The following is an 18,784-nucleotide window of genomic DNA, read 5'->3' on the forward strand; positions in this document are numbered from 1 at the left end:
TGTAATGTAAAATCCTAAAATACTTGAAGGTTTATGGTATGGAGAAAGGTGTAGAGTTCTGTACTTAAATTTTGATTCAGGTGCCAGTGATACTCCAGTAAGTTTTCCTTAATTGAGGTATATTTAATAATTTGAGAAGTTTTAGAAAGTCTTCCCTTCAGAATTCACTTTGTGTATGCTGAGCTGACACTGAACCTGTAAGCATTTAAAACTGGTAAATGAAATAACTGCTCACGCTTCATATACTTATAATTTGCCTTATCAGCAGATTGTTCTGTTATGTTCTCTGACCTTACCTTTCTGTTAATGTGTTAGAAAATGCCTAATTCCAGCAGTAACATACAGGGCTAATTAATGACAGTTCTGATTGTACTCAGCAAGAATCACTTTGCTATCCACCAATAAAATGACACTAATGTTGGTGTTACGGAGTGGGCAGTACTATTGAGAAATGGGTTTTCCGATTTTAGGGTTGGAAAGAACATCACCCGTTCATGTGGTGATGTTTGACTTCAGAGTCAGGGAATCATGGTTTGAGTTGAACTGTGCTTAGTACACACAGATCATTGTGTAAGGTGTTGAGGCTTATGTTAACTGTGTGTGGTTTGGTAGCTGAGGTGTTACATTCAACAAATGTGTGTTTGCATATGGTACACCAAGACCTCATCAGGATGGGGTGAAACGACTGAAATACCAACTTTCTCTGGTCTCTGGAAGTGTTCTCTCCACTAGTGGTGTCAATTTCAAGAATAATCGCCAAGAAAGTTAGATTTTTAGTATGCTTTGCATATTTCTTTATTCTCCATAGTAAGATTATTAACTTGAGAATTGATACCTGCTAACATCCCATTATTAATAGCTCACACTTCTGTTCAGAGTCTTGTTTCTTGTTCTGCTGTATTCTCTTTGATGCTGGTGTAGTCAGTGGTTTTCTTAAACTCTCAATAACTCTCTGTTAAAAAAAAAATAGAAGAAAAGGTAGAATCAATTTACCACTTTGCTGGTTTGATTTAAGAGCAATTAGAGATTGCAGTCAGCGAGTGTGACAGTTTCTATTGAGATTAGGTTGTAGTATTGATTGGTCCACATGATTGGTTATTTCATTTTATTAATTTGCCCTAAGCATACTCCTTTTGACTCCGAGACAACTTCTAAAATTCATAGCCTGTAAGAGAGGCTTTGTGGAAACTCGTATGGAAACTCCTTTAAACTTTACAACCTTTGTTTAGTTTTTATACTGTGTATGATCTTAATTTTCTTGAATTAAATCCCTCTTGTACTTTGATTATCTATAATCATCATAAGTTTTTACAAGAAGTGATATTATTGTCTATTTCTGTAAAAGTAAAAAAATATATTGAAATATTGATTATCTTTTGCATCCTGCCCATGGGAATATGCTTTTAATGCCAAAGACACAGTTAGATTCTGTTTTTCTGCTAAGCTTATTTCTAATTGCTTTGTCCTCACTATCTTTTTCCTGATTACATGGTTTACTCCTATGGATAGTCACAGGGATGAGCTAGAGCAAACACTTTTAAAGTGAACAGAAAATCTCTAATTCTAGAACTTTAATTATAAATTAATTAAACTAAAACAGAATATTAATTCTGGAAATTAAATATTGTCATGCCCTTTTAGTTTTTTTATTTAATCTTTTGCATGTGGGTTTTCTTTACCTAACCTGTTTGCTTCATTTATTGACATTTTTATAGTTGTTCAACTCATCAGGAAAATTGGTGTTCATCTTTTTATTGGAAAATTGGTGTTCAGGGGTTCCGAAGTGCAATTATGTCTTTTAAAAAAGTATCTACTGGATATATGAAAGTGATGTATTACTTTTATGTGTCCTTTTACCTGGAGTTGCTAGAATTGTTTTGAACCTGATCTCTATTTCACAGCAGTCTTTCTTGGTATTGAATGCATGACTTTATTGTGACATATAATCACTTCTGCTGCCATAATGTTTGTGTGGAGGAAACTGAAATTTGAAATGAAATTTGTTTTTCCTTTTTAAAGATGTTAAACCTTTGTAAATCCAGTGGTAATGACCATTTATGCAGGTGATGTCTTAAAGCATGTTTTTATCTGGATGAGTGGTTTCTTTAGATAGAATCATGAAAACTGAATTTACCTTCTGTTAGAGTAGTTGAATTGCTTGTTGGTTCTGCAGAATTTATTCCCAAGAAATTTTACTGAGGTTCCAGCCCCTGCTGTTTTGAGAGGCACTTTTGTGCATCCGTGTAATGTCACAGCAAATTTTGTTCAGTCTGAATCAGTTAAGTTTGAAAAAGTTTGAAATAAGAAATGCCCGATTACTGCTTTGATTACTGTAGTAGCACTACATTTTTTCACTTTTGGGACATAGATATAGAATGTTTGAAGACAAACTACAGTGACTTAGGAATTTGAATTCTTTGCTGTCGCTTCTGGTGCCTGCCTTCTTGGTTGGAAGGAGCCATCAGCCCCATTTTTACTCCTGGTAAAAAATTTCTGTCTCATGTTTTGAGCTTTGGCTCCCTCCAGCAGTGTGGGGAGATGAGGAGTGAGGGTTGTGGTCAGTTTGTCACTGGTTGCTCCTGCAGCTGCTTAAGGAGAAGAGTCCTCCCCCAGCTCCAGCATCCCTCCCATGGGAGACAGTCCTTCACAAACTTCTCCATTGCAAATCCATCCCATGAGCTGTGCTTCTCCACCAGCTGCTGCAACATGGATCCCTTCTCCACAGGGTGCAGTCCTTCAGGCACACTGCCTCCAGTGTGGATCCCCCACAGGGTCACAAGTCCTATGAGGAAACCAGCTCCAGCATGGGCTCCTTTCTCCACAGGCCTCCAGGTCCTGCCAGGAGCCTGCTCCTCAGGGTCACAGCCTCCTCTCAGGCATCCACTTGCTCTGATGTGGGTTTTTTCCATGGGCTGCAGGTCAATCTCTGCATCCCCATGGATCTCCATGGGCTACAGGGGCACAGCTGCCTCACCATGGTCTTCATGGGATTCAGGGGAATCTCAGCTCTGGTGCCTGGAGCACCTCCTCCTTCTTTTCATCCCCGACTTTGCCTGCAGAGTTGATTCTCTCACATGTTTTTGGTCTTTCTCTGGCTGCAGTTACATCTGCCCAATAGGCCTTTTGCTTTTCCTTCTTCAGCATGTTGTCACAGAGGTGTTACCACCATTTCTGATGGGCTCAGCCCTGGCCAGCATTGGGTCAGTCCTGAAGCCAGCTGTACCAAGAGTGGTTATTGCATGCTTACCATAAACCCCCAGAAGTTTTAAGACTTGCTGCAGATGGATGGTGTAGCTCTTCAGGGCGCACAGTGATAGATGGCGAGCATAAAAATGACAGTAGCTCTCTGTGCTTAGGGTGTATTTCATCATGTTAGTGTTTATGATTCTCTGAGTAAGCATGTAGATTTCAGTACACCTTATAGCACCTTCTGAAACACAAATAGCTGTGGGAGCAAAATTTTCCAAAGCAGAACTGTGTTGTGCATGCATATTCTTCAAAATCTGCTCAGGAGTGGGATTCAGACGTGCAGTCAAACCAAATCACAGCACAGTGTTTGCAAATTAATGCCTGCTTGTCATTGCCTGGCCTGGTATGCAAATAGATTGAAGTGTTTGCTTTCCTCAAAGCTTGTATATTTAGTTGTCTTCCGTCATTTGCAACTGAAAAGTAAGGTTTATGTAAATGTCTTAGCTATTTTAGTAAAATATGGAAAACTTTGTACAGCTGCTATACAAATCTTTCTGTAAAGATGAAGAAACATTCTGTTGTAGGCCTAAATTCAGCAAGCATCCCACTTGGGACAGGGAAAATGTGTGTGTATGATCAATTTTAAGAGGCATGTGTTTGTGTGGTCTTTAATGGAGATGACTGTAGATACTATTTTAAATTCTATAGAGAACTGGAAAACAGTTAAGCTTGTTTTGAACAGATCAGTAGTTTCTAGGTTTGATCTACATATTTTTAAAAGGAGCTATTTTACTGGGTGTCTTGAGTATAAATAACAGTAGATTTTTTTTCTGATTTTGCTTTCATTTTCTTTCTTAAGTTATTAAAATTCTGTTAACCATAACTCTACATTTCTTTCAGTCATGCGAACAATAATATTCCCTTGTATGGTTTCCTAATGTTGTGCATGCAGTTTCCCTGCCCAGCTAATTACTTTCTGTGAAACCTCTTTTGATTATTGTTCACCAATAGGAACAATTCTGGTAAAATTTAACAGACAAATAATGGACCTAAAGATGAAATTTTTGAAAGCCCTGTGGAGAGTATATGAGTTTAGGAAAAGGGCTAGAAATCTTGGGGGTGGATAGGGGTTGCACTGGGAGCTCAAGAGTGTTTTTGTACCTGTCAGAGAGTGGATTTGAAGTAAGTGTGTCTGGGTCAGCTGTCTCATGTGTCTTCCTAAGGAATTGGATGAATGGGGGATGGTTCATGTGCCAGGGAGCTGATTTTGATTTGGTATTGAGGCTATAAAGTCATAAAATTCCAAGTTCTTACGTTTTGGCACCTTCAGTAGTTCAACTGTATGTTCAGAAAAGCATTAAAAATTTATTTTTTAATTTTAAGTAGAAAATAACAGTATCCTATTTAAATAGTCAGTCAAGACCATACCCATGAGATTTTTCCATTTACCTTAGTGAAGTAAAAATTTCAACCAATTTCAACCCATTTTTTTACACAAAATGATGTTTTATGTACTTCAGTTATTTGCTGAGAATCTTCAGAGTTCAGCTGCTGTAACGAAATAAAAATTTCAACCAAAGCCATCATGCATTTTTTTACACAAAATGATGTTTTATGTACTTCAGTTATTTGCTGAGAATCTTCAGAGTTCAGCTGCTGTAATTCCTGCTGTTTCTAGTTACACTTCTGTGTTCATTTGAAAGAGTGAGGTCCTTTAAACAGTTGTTAGAGTTTTTGGTGTGACTTGTTTCTTTAATTTCTTCTCTCTTTTAAAATGCCAGACATACACAAGCACTAGCAACAACTCCATGTCAGGCTCCTTGAAGCGGTTGGAAGATACCTCAGCTCGATTTACAAATGCAAATTTCCAGGAAGTTCCTACACATGTTTCAAGTGGAAAAGATTCTTCAGAGGCTAGAGGGTCAGAGAGCAAAGGGAAGAAATCTGCAGGTCACAGCTCAGGTCAGAGGGGAAGAAAGCCTGGTGCTGGAAGAAATCCAGGAACAACTGTGACTGCAGCTAGCCCTTTTCAGCAAGGTACTGATTGTTAAGCAGTAACACAGCCTCTGCTTTGATGTGAATTAGAAATTTTATGTATGCAGAACTTGAAAATTAGTTAATCTTTTATCCTCAATACTGAGAATGTTATTTCACTTTAGGGAAAAACCCAACTTTTTTCAGGGTAATAATGTTTGTTGCTGTAACATGGAAAAGAAGGTTGTACATTTTTAAAAGGCAGAACTGATGCTTTTAATTGGACTGTTAAGGTATTCTCTTTAGCTGCAAACAGAAGTGTCTTTATGTGCCAAAAAGTTAATCTGGGGTAAACTTTAAAATGAATTTGAGTCTAGAGGTCTTGGCTCTTTAAGGGAGTAATACTGATGTTTTTTAGTCAGTGCACTGGCTAAAGAACAGAACTGGACTACCTAATGCATAGGATGCATTGGCCCCTCAATAATTTCTCAAGATGCAGATTTTTAAAGTATACCATTTCCTTCAGAGTGAAAGAACTTTATACTTAATTGTTTTGTAATTGAAATATATGAACATAAGGTGAGTATGTAAAAAGTATGTAAGGTTTATTTCCCTTAGGCAGTACAAAATCTGTTACTCTTTGAGCTTGCTAAAACCCACACCATGCACTATGAATACTTCTTAAAAGCAAATTTTGTTACGGCATTTTCATCAGAGTTAAAAAAATGATTAAAAAAATTAAAGGGTTTTAAAATTCCTTAATTATTAAAACATGTTATTTGGGAACATTTTCATCAGAGTTAAAAAAATTATTAAAAAAAATTAAAAGGTTTTAAAAAATTCCTTAATTATTAAAACATGTTATTTGGGAACACAACAAACAAAATTACTATAAAGTAATTTTTATTAATTTTCACTGTGGTGTCTAGTAGCTGACTTCTGTTCATGCTTTGTGATGGTGATTTTCCTTTTGAGTTTATTTATGCAGTGAAGACTTGTAAATTTGTCTGGAGCTCTTTCAGTATTTCAGGTTTTTGTACTTGAAAGCAGAGGAAGGGTTTTTTTGTTTAAATTCCCAAAACTTTGCAAATTGCCTTCTAGAATTCCTCATTTAAAGAAAAATCTTACTGCAGATTGCAAAATAGATCTTGATTATGTGTGTGTATTTTCTTTTGGGCTGCATTAAGTGAAGTTGAGAACAATGATATTTTAATTTTTTTTTAAAATAGCTGTATTTACATAAATTTTATTTTAAATGGAATTAACAATGTTTAGTGGAGTACTAATGATAAAACACTAATTTTTAAAGGACATGGGGTTTTTATACCTAATATTATAGTTAGGAATATTTTCTTGATGTTGTCATCAGTCTGAATTCTGTGAAACAGTGCCCACAAACATCTACCTGTAAAATCCGTGAATTTCAGTGCAAGTAGATGTTTGTATTTCCCAAGAGCTTATTTTTCTGCCTTGAATGCAGTAATACAGTGATTAAATGACTGCATTTCAAATTCTGAAGAAGGAATGTAATTCTGTTACACAAAAGATCTTTATGGTTCTGTGACAGTGCTAAAGAAGTCTTAAAATGCCAATTTCATACACTGTTTTTCACTTTCTCTCTTGTACTTTTGAAAAATATGTCTTCTATGGAACTCCTCTTCAGCCGGGGAGAATTAAGCCCAATTGTTGTTGTTCCCTTGACCTGTGTCAGACTCTTGATTTTAGGTAGAATGATAAGGAAGATTGCAGGCATAGTGTATATGTGATCATAGCACATTTCTATTTGCTTTCTTCTTATATATCTGTATGTTCAAAAAAGCTGCTCCAATTTGCACCAAGTGTTTGTTATGGTTTCAAAACATGAGGGATGTTAAAGGTGCCTAAGCAAAAAAATAATTATTCTTCTTTTATTCATTTCAACTTGTTTTGCGCCAGATGTAAATTTGAATCTCAGACAGGAATCTGATAGTCATATCCAGCAAAGTGAAGATCAGCAGGAGAACCAATACAATGAGTTATTTAAAGAATTCTTTAGCTCTTGGTAATGCTTTTCATAAAGTCCTTTCACATTAAAGTTTTTTATTCTAAGATCATAATACTTCCCTTCGGTTTTCATCAACTACAGGGAAAAACATAATTGTACTTTTTTCTCTTTATAGGAAGCTTTTTGGGCACTCCTGGGAGCATAAAGTCATCTTCTGGAAGTTCAGTTCAGTCTCCCCAAGATTTTTTGAGTTTTACAGACACAGATCTGCGAAGTGACAGTTTCACACATTCTCAACAGGCTTCCTCAACCAAAGATGTACATAAAGGAGAGGCTGGGAGCCAAGAGGGAGGAGTCAATTGTTTCACTTCCTTAATTGGTCTCCCTTCCTCGTCAGCGGCTGTTCCCCAGTCTAAAAACTTTGACAGCTCACCTGGAGACATAAGTAATTCAAGCCTTACTTCTACAGCATACAAACGAGCTCAAACTTCTGGACTAGAAGAAGAAACTGTAACAGAGAAGAAACGGAAAGGAAATAAGCAAAATAAACATGGGCCTGGTAGACCTAAAGGAAATAAAAGTCAAGAAAGTCTTTCCCATCTTTCAGTTTCTTCTGCTTCCCCAACTTCATCTGTGGCATCTGCTGCAGGAAGTGTGACAAGCTCTGGTCTTCAAAAATCTCCAACTTTGCTCAGGAATGGAAGTTTACAAAGTCTTAGTGTTGCTTCATCTCCAGTGGGTTCAGGTAGGCATTTATTGGATTTGGTATTTTACCTCAAAATATGTTTTTATTATTTTAGTTACAATTCTGAGTATGCTTTTCAGGAACATAGTATCATTTAAAGTATCGTGAAAATCACACTGGGGGAAAAAGGATTGTTGGAAAAGTAAGTTTGGTTCCATGTAGAGGTGCCACTGTGCTGTAGGTGGCTGTAGTAGATGGACCTGTGTATTGACCTAGAGGCTATATAAAAGCAGGTGTTGAAGCTGTAGGGGGAAAAGTTGCATGTAAATAGGTTCTTTGAAAATTATGTGTGACAGATATAGCTTAAAAAAAAAAAAAGTGGTAGTATGGACTTCATTGTCTGTGTGTTCTGTTACACAGAGAAAACAAAATTGATACTCAGGTATGTCAGCTTTGCTGAATGCGTCCCTCAGTTCCATTTTCCCAATTCAGCTTAACTGAAAATCAAAATGTCTACATGGAGAATGACCAGTTTAAACATGTAAAATTATATTCTGAGTCTGGACTCCTGTGCAGCTGGATGACATTTTCATATTCTCGTGTGCTATTTAGCAATTGAAATTGGCTGGTTTGTTCTTCCTCTGTTCTAAATGTTATGCGCATCTGGGGCTTTGGAGGCTTTCTGTTTCCAGTAAACCTGTGTGTGGAATGGCCTGGCAGGATACTCTTATCTACCAAAGTCTTTGTTGCTCTGAAGTTTCTTTCAAAGCTTTTGTGATGTAAAAAATAACAAATTACCTCACTTTTGAAACTTCAATTTTTTTTTTAAAATTCTTTTTTTTTTCCTCCTTTTTTTTCTTAAATTTTCTGATTTGGGGGAAGAGAGAAATGGAGCTTGAATACTTGCTTCTGGAGAGGGTTTTATGCTATTTGTATTGTATACTTTTGTTCTGTAAGAAAGAGATATTTTTAAAATATACATAGTTAAAGGGAAAAAATCCTGGTGTTTTTTTTCAGAACAAGGCAGGAACTTAAAAACTTGATGTCAAAGCCACATTGTTTTAAAGCAGTTAGATACAGGCAAATGATCATTTTTATTATGCATAATAATGACAATAGCAGTAGCAGCTATATTAAAAATACTTCTCTTACATTAAAATCAATGGAGAGAAATGGTATATGACAAAACTACATAGTTCACTGTTTATCTTTCTCTTTAAAATACATGTTTACCTCTTACCTGTTATGAACACTGAGAATCTAACAGATTTATATCAGTGTTCTGATGGTTATATTATGAGCTTTCTTATTCCTTTATAATCTGTTTGAGGTGGATTATGTATTGTTGTGGTTGGGGTAGGAGATAGAAGTACGAGGTTTTGGATTGAATGACCCATGTTTCCCCTCTTATATTTATTGTAAAATATTCTGCTCTTGTCAGCTCCTTGAACAGGCCTTTCCCTGTCCAGGTCCATTCTTGCTTCCTTTGTCCTCTTGATTATATCTCTTCTATCTAGAAAATGCCAGTAAACTCTTAAACTCTTGGTAAATAAATACATGGATGGAAATACCATGTCTGGTTTATTACTTTTACCACGACGTTCAACATACAGTTTCACATCTGTTAAGTATACTTAGATTCTTGGTGACCAGCATTAGACCTATCCTCTAAAACAGTGATATTTTCTGAGGACGCCAAAGAACGTAAATATGAATAAGTGAACAAACAAAATTCATAAACAAAATCACCCTAACAGAACCAAGAAAACCCAGAGATAAAAAAACAAATGGCATGTCTTTGAGCACAAGCTCTAAATTTGTCCAGAAACTTCTGCTTGAATCACAGCTTCTTTTTGTAATGTGCTCTTCTCCCTCATCTCCTGTTTTTCTTACAGTTGTAGTGCTGCTCTCCTTGCTTCATCATAAGCATTTTTTGGTTTAGCAACTCAACAACCCAATTTACAACAATTTTTTGTGTTGCAATGAAGAAGGACATATAAGTATTACCAGTATTATCAGAAACATGTATTTTCTCAGGAGTAATATGCTAATGATTCTTTTTTCAATGTGCCCACTACATTGTTGAGTAACAATATCCGACAAATTAATCTAAATTATTTGATCCAAGGCCCCAGATAAGGTTTTGTGTGTGTAAATGTAGTGAGTGAAAACTCAGAGTACTCAAGTCAAAAAGTTTTTATTGCCTCTTACTTGGAATTACCTTGATACCTCAGAGAAGCCGAATCAGGAATGAGCTAGACCATACTAAACAAAACTTCTGAGGCACTTTTGCAGGAATCTTCTCCTCTTTTTTAAAAATAGTCTTCCTAACAGCAGCTATCTGAAGCTATTCTCTTTCAGTTTTTTGAAGAGTACTTGTTGAGATCCATAAAAATGATGAAAAACATGACTTCACAGATGTGTCACAATTGTGTTCATAATTAATGTTTAAATGAGATGAAGTGTGAAGGGAAGCTTATTTTAAAAGGTAACACAGATTCATCATGTGCTATTTATACAAAATTTGATGTCTTTCCAAAAAGTTTTATTCAGAGTAAGTATATTCAGCTTATTTTGTAGAAATATTTGTCATTTCCAGACTTATCCAGTCCAAAGTGCTTCTCTTTTCCTGCTTAATAACAGAAATGTACCTTGAATATGGGTACAGTATAAGGACGTGTTATTTGAAGCTGTTATCACACAAACACTCAGGTTGTGTTTGCCATGCAAAAGATCTGATGTGTTCCAGGTTAAACTTAATTCTATCTTCAATCTTTATGCTGTTATTTTTTCTGAAATATATTTATAACCTGACAGAAAGCATTTTGTGCATTACTTTAACACTGTATTCAAAGAAAAAAAAAGGTTAAAAAATGAAATAAAATTTAAATTGGTAGGGTGCTATGGAATTTTTGCACTAAATTAACATTTTACTAGTACCCTCTTTAAAACATCCCCACCAAAGCTCTTTAGATATCAGCTCATTTACAAACCATACTTCTCTTTTTTTTGAGAATTCATAAGAATTTTAAGTTTATTGTCTAAAAAGGCCTAAGTTATTGGAGGAGTTACATAAAGCTATAGGGTTGGTCTTTGAGTGATTTCAGGATCTGAATCTTTTAACAGGGGAAAGTGTGTGTTGATTTCACCTGAACTCAGCTATTTTACAGAGTTATCTAACTTTCCAAGCCAAAGCTGTCCAAGCTGTATTCTCAGGATGAAGTTCATTCTCAGCATCCTTCTAGGGAATAATATTTAAAGATTTCTAGTCTAGTATTGTAAAGCATTGAGAGCTTGTGTCCCTCAGCAACAGGAAAAATAACATTTTATGTGAGGTACAGTACCATCTGACTTTTGTGGAATAATGTAGCAATGAAAAATGGAAAGAATCAAGTATCAGAAGTTATGTGAAATTTCTGTTTCATGGTAGATAAAGTTCTTGTGCAGTTGTCTTCCAAGTTGAGTGTGGATACTTGCTGCTGGAATTCTTACAGTGCTTCAGGCACTTCTCTGTCTTTCCTGCTCTTGATTTCAAATGTACAGCAAATTGTATAGGATCAGCTTCAGTAGCTAAGGCCTTCAGGGGATTATTTGCTTCAATATTTAAATTTTTATAAAATTGATTTTATGCTGTTACATATACTGTAAACCCTAAAAAAGCCTTTTTTTTTTTTTTTCCCTTTAAGAAGATTGGAAAAGATTAAATTACCAATTGGGCCACAAAATGGTTAGTCCATTGTTTAGCCCATAGCACTCTCACTGTGACGATCTTCTGGAATTCCTTTGTTCTGACTGAGGTGAACTTAGAATTTGTCTTTCTTCATTTTTATCTCTGCACCGTGTATATTCTGCCCTTAGCCAGTCTTCAGTATGCTCTGGTTGGTAACACTAGACACTTTTTGGAATGAAAGACTCATCCAAACCCAGTATTCTACTTTATTTAAGCAGTATTTCAAATTCTGAAAGTGTTAATGTTTTTGGCACATGTAAGCTCTTCTCTTACACAGTTAAGTTTCAGCTTTATATACGAGTTTGCTAAATGCTTCAGTTTAGTTCCATGTATTCTTTTTCTCCTTTCCCATCTGATTCAAGCAGTGCTGAAACCTTTGTCAATGTTACACACCTTATGCTGTGCAAGATCATCGTACTGTTAAGCTCATTGTTGCACTCACGACATAAGGGAACCCCTTATGTTATATAAGCTTCACAGTAGAAGAGGAACTTGAAATTATTCTCATTGAGATACAAAGTCCCTCAGTACTTACGTTAAATCTTCATGACTCTGTGTTTGAAGTTTGACTTAGTAGCTGAATCTGCTGGGAGAAAGAGTTGAGGAAAAATTATTCTGAAACAGATTGTGCTATTACGTTTATCTGCAAAGTGCACCAAAGCAGAAGTCTTGCTGTGTTAAAAAGCCAGTTTGTATTCAGAGGGGATAGAATATAAAGAAGAAATTGATACTAATAGATACTAATGGCATTTAAGGACTAAGCAAATGGTATAGAAAGCATACAAAGCTTAATCAATGCACAGAGAAATTCATTCTTCATATTTGAGGCTGAACAGAAGTGGTGTTGAGATTGGTGAATGGTGTGCAAGATGAAAATGTTAAAATTGTTGATTATTGGTGTATAAAACATGGAGATGTTCATCAGGTAACAGAGAGGAAATCACATGAGGAAGTTGCTTATGAAAAGGGGGATTATCATGAAATGCATCGAAGTTCTGAAGTAAAACAATTGTTATCAGCAGCTACAGGCAGAAGTATTGACGTTTCCTGATGAGGAGTACCTCGTACTTCCATGCTTTTAGACTGTCAGTGTTAAATTTCAATAAGTCTTTAAAACTCGTGAAGTTACAAGAGAAATTGACAAGTAATTAATCTTATGCAATTAGGATGTGTCTGACAGAATAAAGGAAGATTTTAAGATATACAAAGGTGTAATGATTAGTGGTGGATATTGAGAATTATGGAAAATAACTTACTGGACTGATTTTATTTCCTAATTTTTTAATAGAGGAGTGGCATAGTAAGTTGACATCTCAATTGATACAGCATGACATTTTAAGTAAAGACTTGTAATGCTAGGAAGTCAGCAAATCCTTCCATTAACTGTAATTAATAGGTAGATTTCAATTTTATTTTGTTCATAGAATTATTAAACCAATGTTTACTTCATTTTGTTATTTCCCCTTATGCTCAGTTGGTCAGAGCATGGTGCTCTTAAGACCAAAGTCGCACCTTTGATCCTCAAGTCACCGAAGGGTTGGATTCAGCAATCTTTGTGGGTCCATTCCAATTCAGAATAGTCTGTGAAATCTATTGGAAAATGCTGCAATTTTTGAAAAAGTCTGGTTATGAGGACAGGGTAAAATGAATCTCTTGGTCAGCAGTACAAACTAAGAGTTATGTTGGTAGAGCTAAAGTAGAAGATTATCTTAGAAAGATGGATGTATACTTGCAGGATAAGGATGGCCTTCTGGGGAAAGAAGGACTGCAGAGAGAGAGGATAAAGGTGATTAATCAGTTGTGTCTGAGTTTGCAGTGCTGAGCTGTGTTTAAAAAATGTTTTAATGCATAAACAGCAAGCTAATGAGAAAGGCAGCTCTGCATTCAGAAGTGTGTCTGGTCTTTGAATACTGTGGATGATTCTGCGATTTGCTCTGTGTAAAGAAAAGAGCTACGAGAAGGATTCAGTGACTGGAAAAAGCACGTTATGGGAGAATAGCTAAGGAGTGAGTTTATCAGACATGGATATCATATGAGGACCTGAAAGCTGGTACAATGATCTTTAACAAAGAAGTAAAACATCATCAATTAAGAGAAGGTAATAGTTGAACAAATCTCAGTTCTAAAAATGTATTTTCTAGAAGATACAGGTTAGTATATTTATTTGATTTGCAGGTGCAGGAAGTTCTAGAGCTAAGAAGTCAATGTGCTTGCAAAGATTCTTGTTTGGTCCTTACCTATGAAGCTAATTCTGTGCTGTATTTTGTCTTTGATTTTTAAAAGAAAATGTAGCATGGTGCATCAGTTTAGCATATCAAATAGTTTGTAACTGGGCAAATAATGCATTTCAAAATACAGTAGTTAGTAGTAAATTTTCAGGCAGGACAGGTCTGGTAGAGTTAGTTCCCAGCACAGTATGTTCTATGCTTTTATCAGAAATTGAGAAGTTAGGTCATCTTTGCTGCTCACTCTGAGGGTTCAGGCTGGTTTCTAAAAATGTATGTTGTAAAAGATGTGCTTGGATGTAAGGAATAAGATTTCTTTGATTAAGAAGGCTGTGGAAAAACGTACTGAACAATGAACCTTCTAACAGAAATGTGTTTTAAAAACAGTTCTGAAAAACTTCTGAATAATGATGGAGAACTGAATATTATTATACTTTAGGGGAAAAAAGGCTATTATCATCACATCATTTCAAGAAGGGATAGAAAAATTAATTGAAATTACTGCATTACCTTTGCAGGTAGCAAAGTACTGTATTTATTTATATAATAAATATATTTTCCTCCTAAATATAATAAATATATATTCCTCCTAAAACATGACTATGAATATGAAAGTTGAGAAGAGGCATACAATGATTAATATTTTTAAAACATTCTTTCCAAAGAGTCTGCAACTCTTTGCTAGACTGGAATATCTTAAATTTGAAAATATTTCAATTTACAAAAATGTTTAGATGCATGATCATAATTATTATGTAAAAGAAAGTACTCTTTCTGGTCAAGATTTTTTTGATAATTGGGTACTGGCAATTGCAGTTTTCTGGTTTGTTGGTTGGTTTTTTGGTGTTTGTTGATTTTTTTTTTTTTAAGTTAATAGAAAAGTACCGTATAGTGCTTAATTGGATGGGATTCTGAAAACAAGAAATGTTCAGCCTGTTCCACTCTTGAAGTCTCTGAGCTGCCTGACTTGCCATGGAAGCAGTGTTTTGTGCATGAGATGCAAATCAGCCACCCCTCTGAATGCTGCAAGACCAGAAGCTCTTGGAACATGGCTTTGAAACAAAACTTGATTTAAAACAAGGCAAAGTTTTCCTTTCTCAAAAAAATTGTAGTTTTTGGTTTTGAGTGAAAACAGATGGGAGGGTTTTTCTGAAGTGAAAAAATAATGGCCCAGGGAAGGGAAGCTCTAGTAACTAGGGTAGAGCTTCCATGTCAAGCTGCTAAGGCCTGCTAATTTCAGAGAATATCTTGGCAGCTGTGGAAATTACGTGACTAGTTAATTGTTGTGTGAGAACGTGTCTGTTGGGTTAAAATGGAAATTTTGAATGTTATATCTTCAAACTAGATTCCCAGATTATGGTGAGTCTGGGCATTAGCTTCTATTTAAATGTCTAAAGATGTATTTATTTATTTATTTTATTATACTGTGACAGTCAACCGCAAATAGTATGTCTAAATTATGAACTTATAATACATTTCAGATGCTAAAAAAAACCACAGCAAAGCAAAAAAATCAATATGGGAAAGGAAATGTTTGTTTTCTTGACTTCCCTTTTAGGTCTTTCATTTAATAATAAAATAAAGAAAATTTTGGTAGTTACTAATTTTGGGAGAAAGGCATAGTTTTAAACAGCTTAGCAAAAAGATGTAATTATTTCTAAACTATTTGAAATACTCTTTTTATTCAAGCTTTGTGAGTCTTCTACCCAAATATAAATTTAATAACAAATAGAATAAATTCTGCAGGACTAGATTTTTGTCCATACAGAATTATTTGTGAAACTGGCATCTACATACAGAATTTTTGAAACATAATAAGTATCTTTATGATTACACTGACTGTTTATTAGTTGTATCTGTACTGGCAGAGAAGAAAATAGACTGGGAAGAGCTTAAAGGCTACTTAAATTTCTGTACTTACAACTTTCCAAATTTAGCTATAAATCTGTTTTGTTTGGTAAGGGAAGGTTTTCAGAGAAGTTCATGACCTTTTTGTAAACTGCTTGCTTTTATATTTTATTTGACTCATAAGCCTACAAAGTGCCTTGTATATATTTGGTGTTAGGTTTGAACTCCTGATAAAAACTAACTTACTGTAGGCTTGGGTAATCTGCATAAACTATGCTGCATGAATGAGATCTGGCTGACAGCTTTGCTATTATTGTTGTTTGCATAGTGAAGAAAATAAATTGCCTGCTTTTCCAGTGGCTGATGGTCTTTGCAGATACAAGGAGTTTAAGTATGTGGTATTATCATTATTACATTTAAAAAATAAGGGCAGAAAGAGAAAATGTACTGAAACTTCCAGTTTTGTGCTCAGATTTTGTTAGTTCTTTAACTCTTATTATAAAATGAAGAATTATAATTTTAAATAGAGTAGGGGAATAAGGAGACACTGTGAAGCAATTAAGATTTCTATCCTGTCAGATGTCTTTGTTGCAAAACTTGATATTTGCTTTAGAGGTGTATCCCTTTTCTAAAGATCAAGGATATATTCCTTAATTCTATTGCTCCTTGGAAAATAAACTGAGATACAAGTGTTTGCTTACTTGTAACTGTTTAGTTCCCAGAACCTCCTTTAAAATGGCTTAACTTAGTAAAAGGACTTTCAAAATGGTATCAAATTAAGAATTTTTTGTGTGTATATATGTATATATATTCTAAAATGAAAATATTCATCTTCTTGAGTGTGAACATTTTTCAACATCTGCAGTCAATTACTAGAGTATGGCATTCTTTGTAAGTCAAATGTGAGATAGCAATCAGTCTTTTAACTCCATAAAATCTGTTAAAGGTGACATGGGAACATAAAAAAGTGTGTGTGGGGGAGGGTAGAGAAGAGGTTTGACTGTAAAAGCAGCAGTAGGGTTTTTTACTCTTCCTTGAAAATTGTACTTTTCAGATCTTACAGACTTTCAAGTCTTTCAGAAATCAAATATAGATGAAAAGTAAGTGATGTGTATGTGTTGGTAGTTCTTGAAGCATTTTTGTCCTTCTGAAGATCGTCCAATTCATATGGTAGAATTTTTTTTGTTGTTGTTGTCAGTCAGAGGTGACAACACTACAGTCAGGTTTTTAAAATCAGAAGGAAGTGTACTTAGCATGTAAATTTTCCTTTTATTTGATGTGAAGGGCTGCTGTACCAGAAGTTAAACTGTGAAGGTTGTCTCAGGATTATATCTGGGAAAAAGCTGTAATGTCTAGAGCTGTTGTTGATTATCATAATAATTTCTGCAACTCCCTTGTAAAGTTTCAAAAAGAAAATTAAAAAAATAGAAATGCTAACATAATACAGTGGCATAAAAAAAGACTAGTTACCTTAAAATAATTGAGGTTTTCAATACAAGATGTTGCTCAGGGACAAATCCATTAAGACTTAGAATGGAGAGATTCATGTGACACTGATACAGGATGACACTCACATTCATATAGGAGCTATACTGCTTTTTAAAACAAATATAATAGGGCTAAGTGATTATCAAGTCCCTATGCTACCTTATATGTAAGTAATTTATTTTTCTTCCTTAAGCAGGTTATATGGGTATGACAGACTAAGCACAGCAGCTTTCTGAAGGTCGCCTGTGGTACTGTAGCATGTCACTTGGCACAGTGCTGCAGCACATGCAGCCCCACAATTCTGGCCCTGTAGTGCAGGATGTGCAGCCAGCTGGGCACCTGGTGGCTCCATGTGCATCAAGAGTGTCCTTCTGGACAGTGAGTGACAGTGTGTCCCAGTGCCTTTGCACTGCTGTGGTGTTCCTGGTACTGTACAAACATTACCTGCACAATCTGCATGGAGAGCCATCTCAATGGGAGCTCATTTTTTGATCAATCTCCCCACTATGATTAAAATGCAGAAAATTGGCAGCAGTAGGGCAACAACGTATTTCAAGAGGGTTACTCAAATAAAACTCTCTTTGAAGAATATTAGAATTCATGTATTAGAATACATGAAAAGCTGTTGTAGGAAATTGATCTACAGGTATGCCATATACAAAAAGTGTGCCGTTAAAATTCTTAGCAGGACAGTTCTTGCAAGAGCTTTTGTGGTGGTGATGCAGGAAATAGTAAGTGAAATAAACTATTTTCTATTGTTAGAAAAGCTACTTCTTATCCAGTCCTGAATGTAAAGCCATTTTTTGTCCATTGGAACCAAACTGGGATTTAACACCTAGTTTAGATGCAAACTCATTGCTTCATATTGCTCTTTTTATACTTTTTACTCAGCTTTTAAATAGAAGTGTGCATCTTTCAGTGTCAGATTTGGTAGGTATGTGAGAAGGCCGTAAGTATAACGGGAAGAAAACTGTTCACTTTGACAGTGATCTAGCTTGCTGCATATGTTTTTGTGAGAGAGAATTACATGCAGTGGTAGAAGGTTCAGAAAAGGGTCCTCACTAACCTAAGTAGCAGGAAAAAATGGAAAATTTTGTTAATAAAAAAAAAAGAGTGAGCATTTATGTTCTTTGGACCAGTATAGCTCTAGAAATCTGAGTTGAGAAGAGATTTATGGAAGCTGTTAATGGAACTGAAGAATACGAACATGCAACTGGGACTTCTGCATGAGTAATCCTGTTAGATCCTATGTACTTGACTTGGTTTTATTCCTGTTTCCCATTGTTTATTTGTTTTGAACATCTGTGAGGTAAGAATGAGTAGAGATTCCAAGTAAATTTAAAAAAGTCAACAGAACCTCCCCCAGCAAACAAACAAAAATCCAAACACCAAACACACCCTTCATTCCTCCAAACGAAAAAGTGGCTCATAAGCTGTTAATATAGTTAGCTTTCACATAAGAATGGCTCATGCAAATTGTTGGAATTTGTTTTGTTTGGGTTTTTTCACTTTTTGTTTTCTTAAAGCATAATAACTGTCATGGACAAATGCCTAATCTGATGGATTTAGGGCTTGGTTACAGCACATAACATCCGTCCTAAGGATGAAGTCGCTAGTCTTTTTTTCTGTTGTGGACTAATGGTAAGCTTAGAATGGAACTT

At 35.4% G+C, this 18,784-nt stretch overlaps 1 protein-coding gene across 6 annotated transcripts in view; it reads left to right on the forward strand.

Annotated features, from left to right (window-relative positions):
* The window catches only part of MLLT10 (MLLT10 histone lysine methyltransferase DOT1L cofactor), a 121,950-nt gene that overhangs the window by 58,194 nt on the left and 44,972 nt on the right, over positions 1-18,784 (forward strand). For all 6 annotated transcript variants that reach the window (XM_039704702.1, XM_039704713.1, XM_039704709.1 and 3 more), the window contains 2 exons: positions 4,971-5,226; positions 7,323-7,892. In XM_039704702.1, coding sequence (XP_039560636.1) covers positions 4,971-5,226; positions 7,323-7,892 — 826 coding nt within the window. The remainder of the gene's footprint in view (positions 1-4,970; positions 5,227-7,322; positions 7,893-18,784) is intronic.

The sequence above is a fragment of the Passer montanus genome, unplaced genomic scaffold, assembly GCF_014805655.1.
Source record: "Passer montanus isolate IOZ18808 unplaced genomic scaffold, ASM1480565v1 scaffold10, whole genome shotgun sequence".
Taxonomy (NCBI): domain Eukaryota; kingdom Metazoa; phylum Chordata; class Aves; order Passeriformes; family Passeridae; genus Passer; species Passer montanus.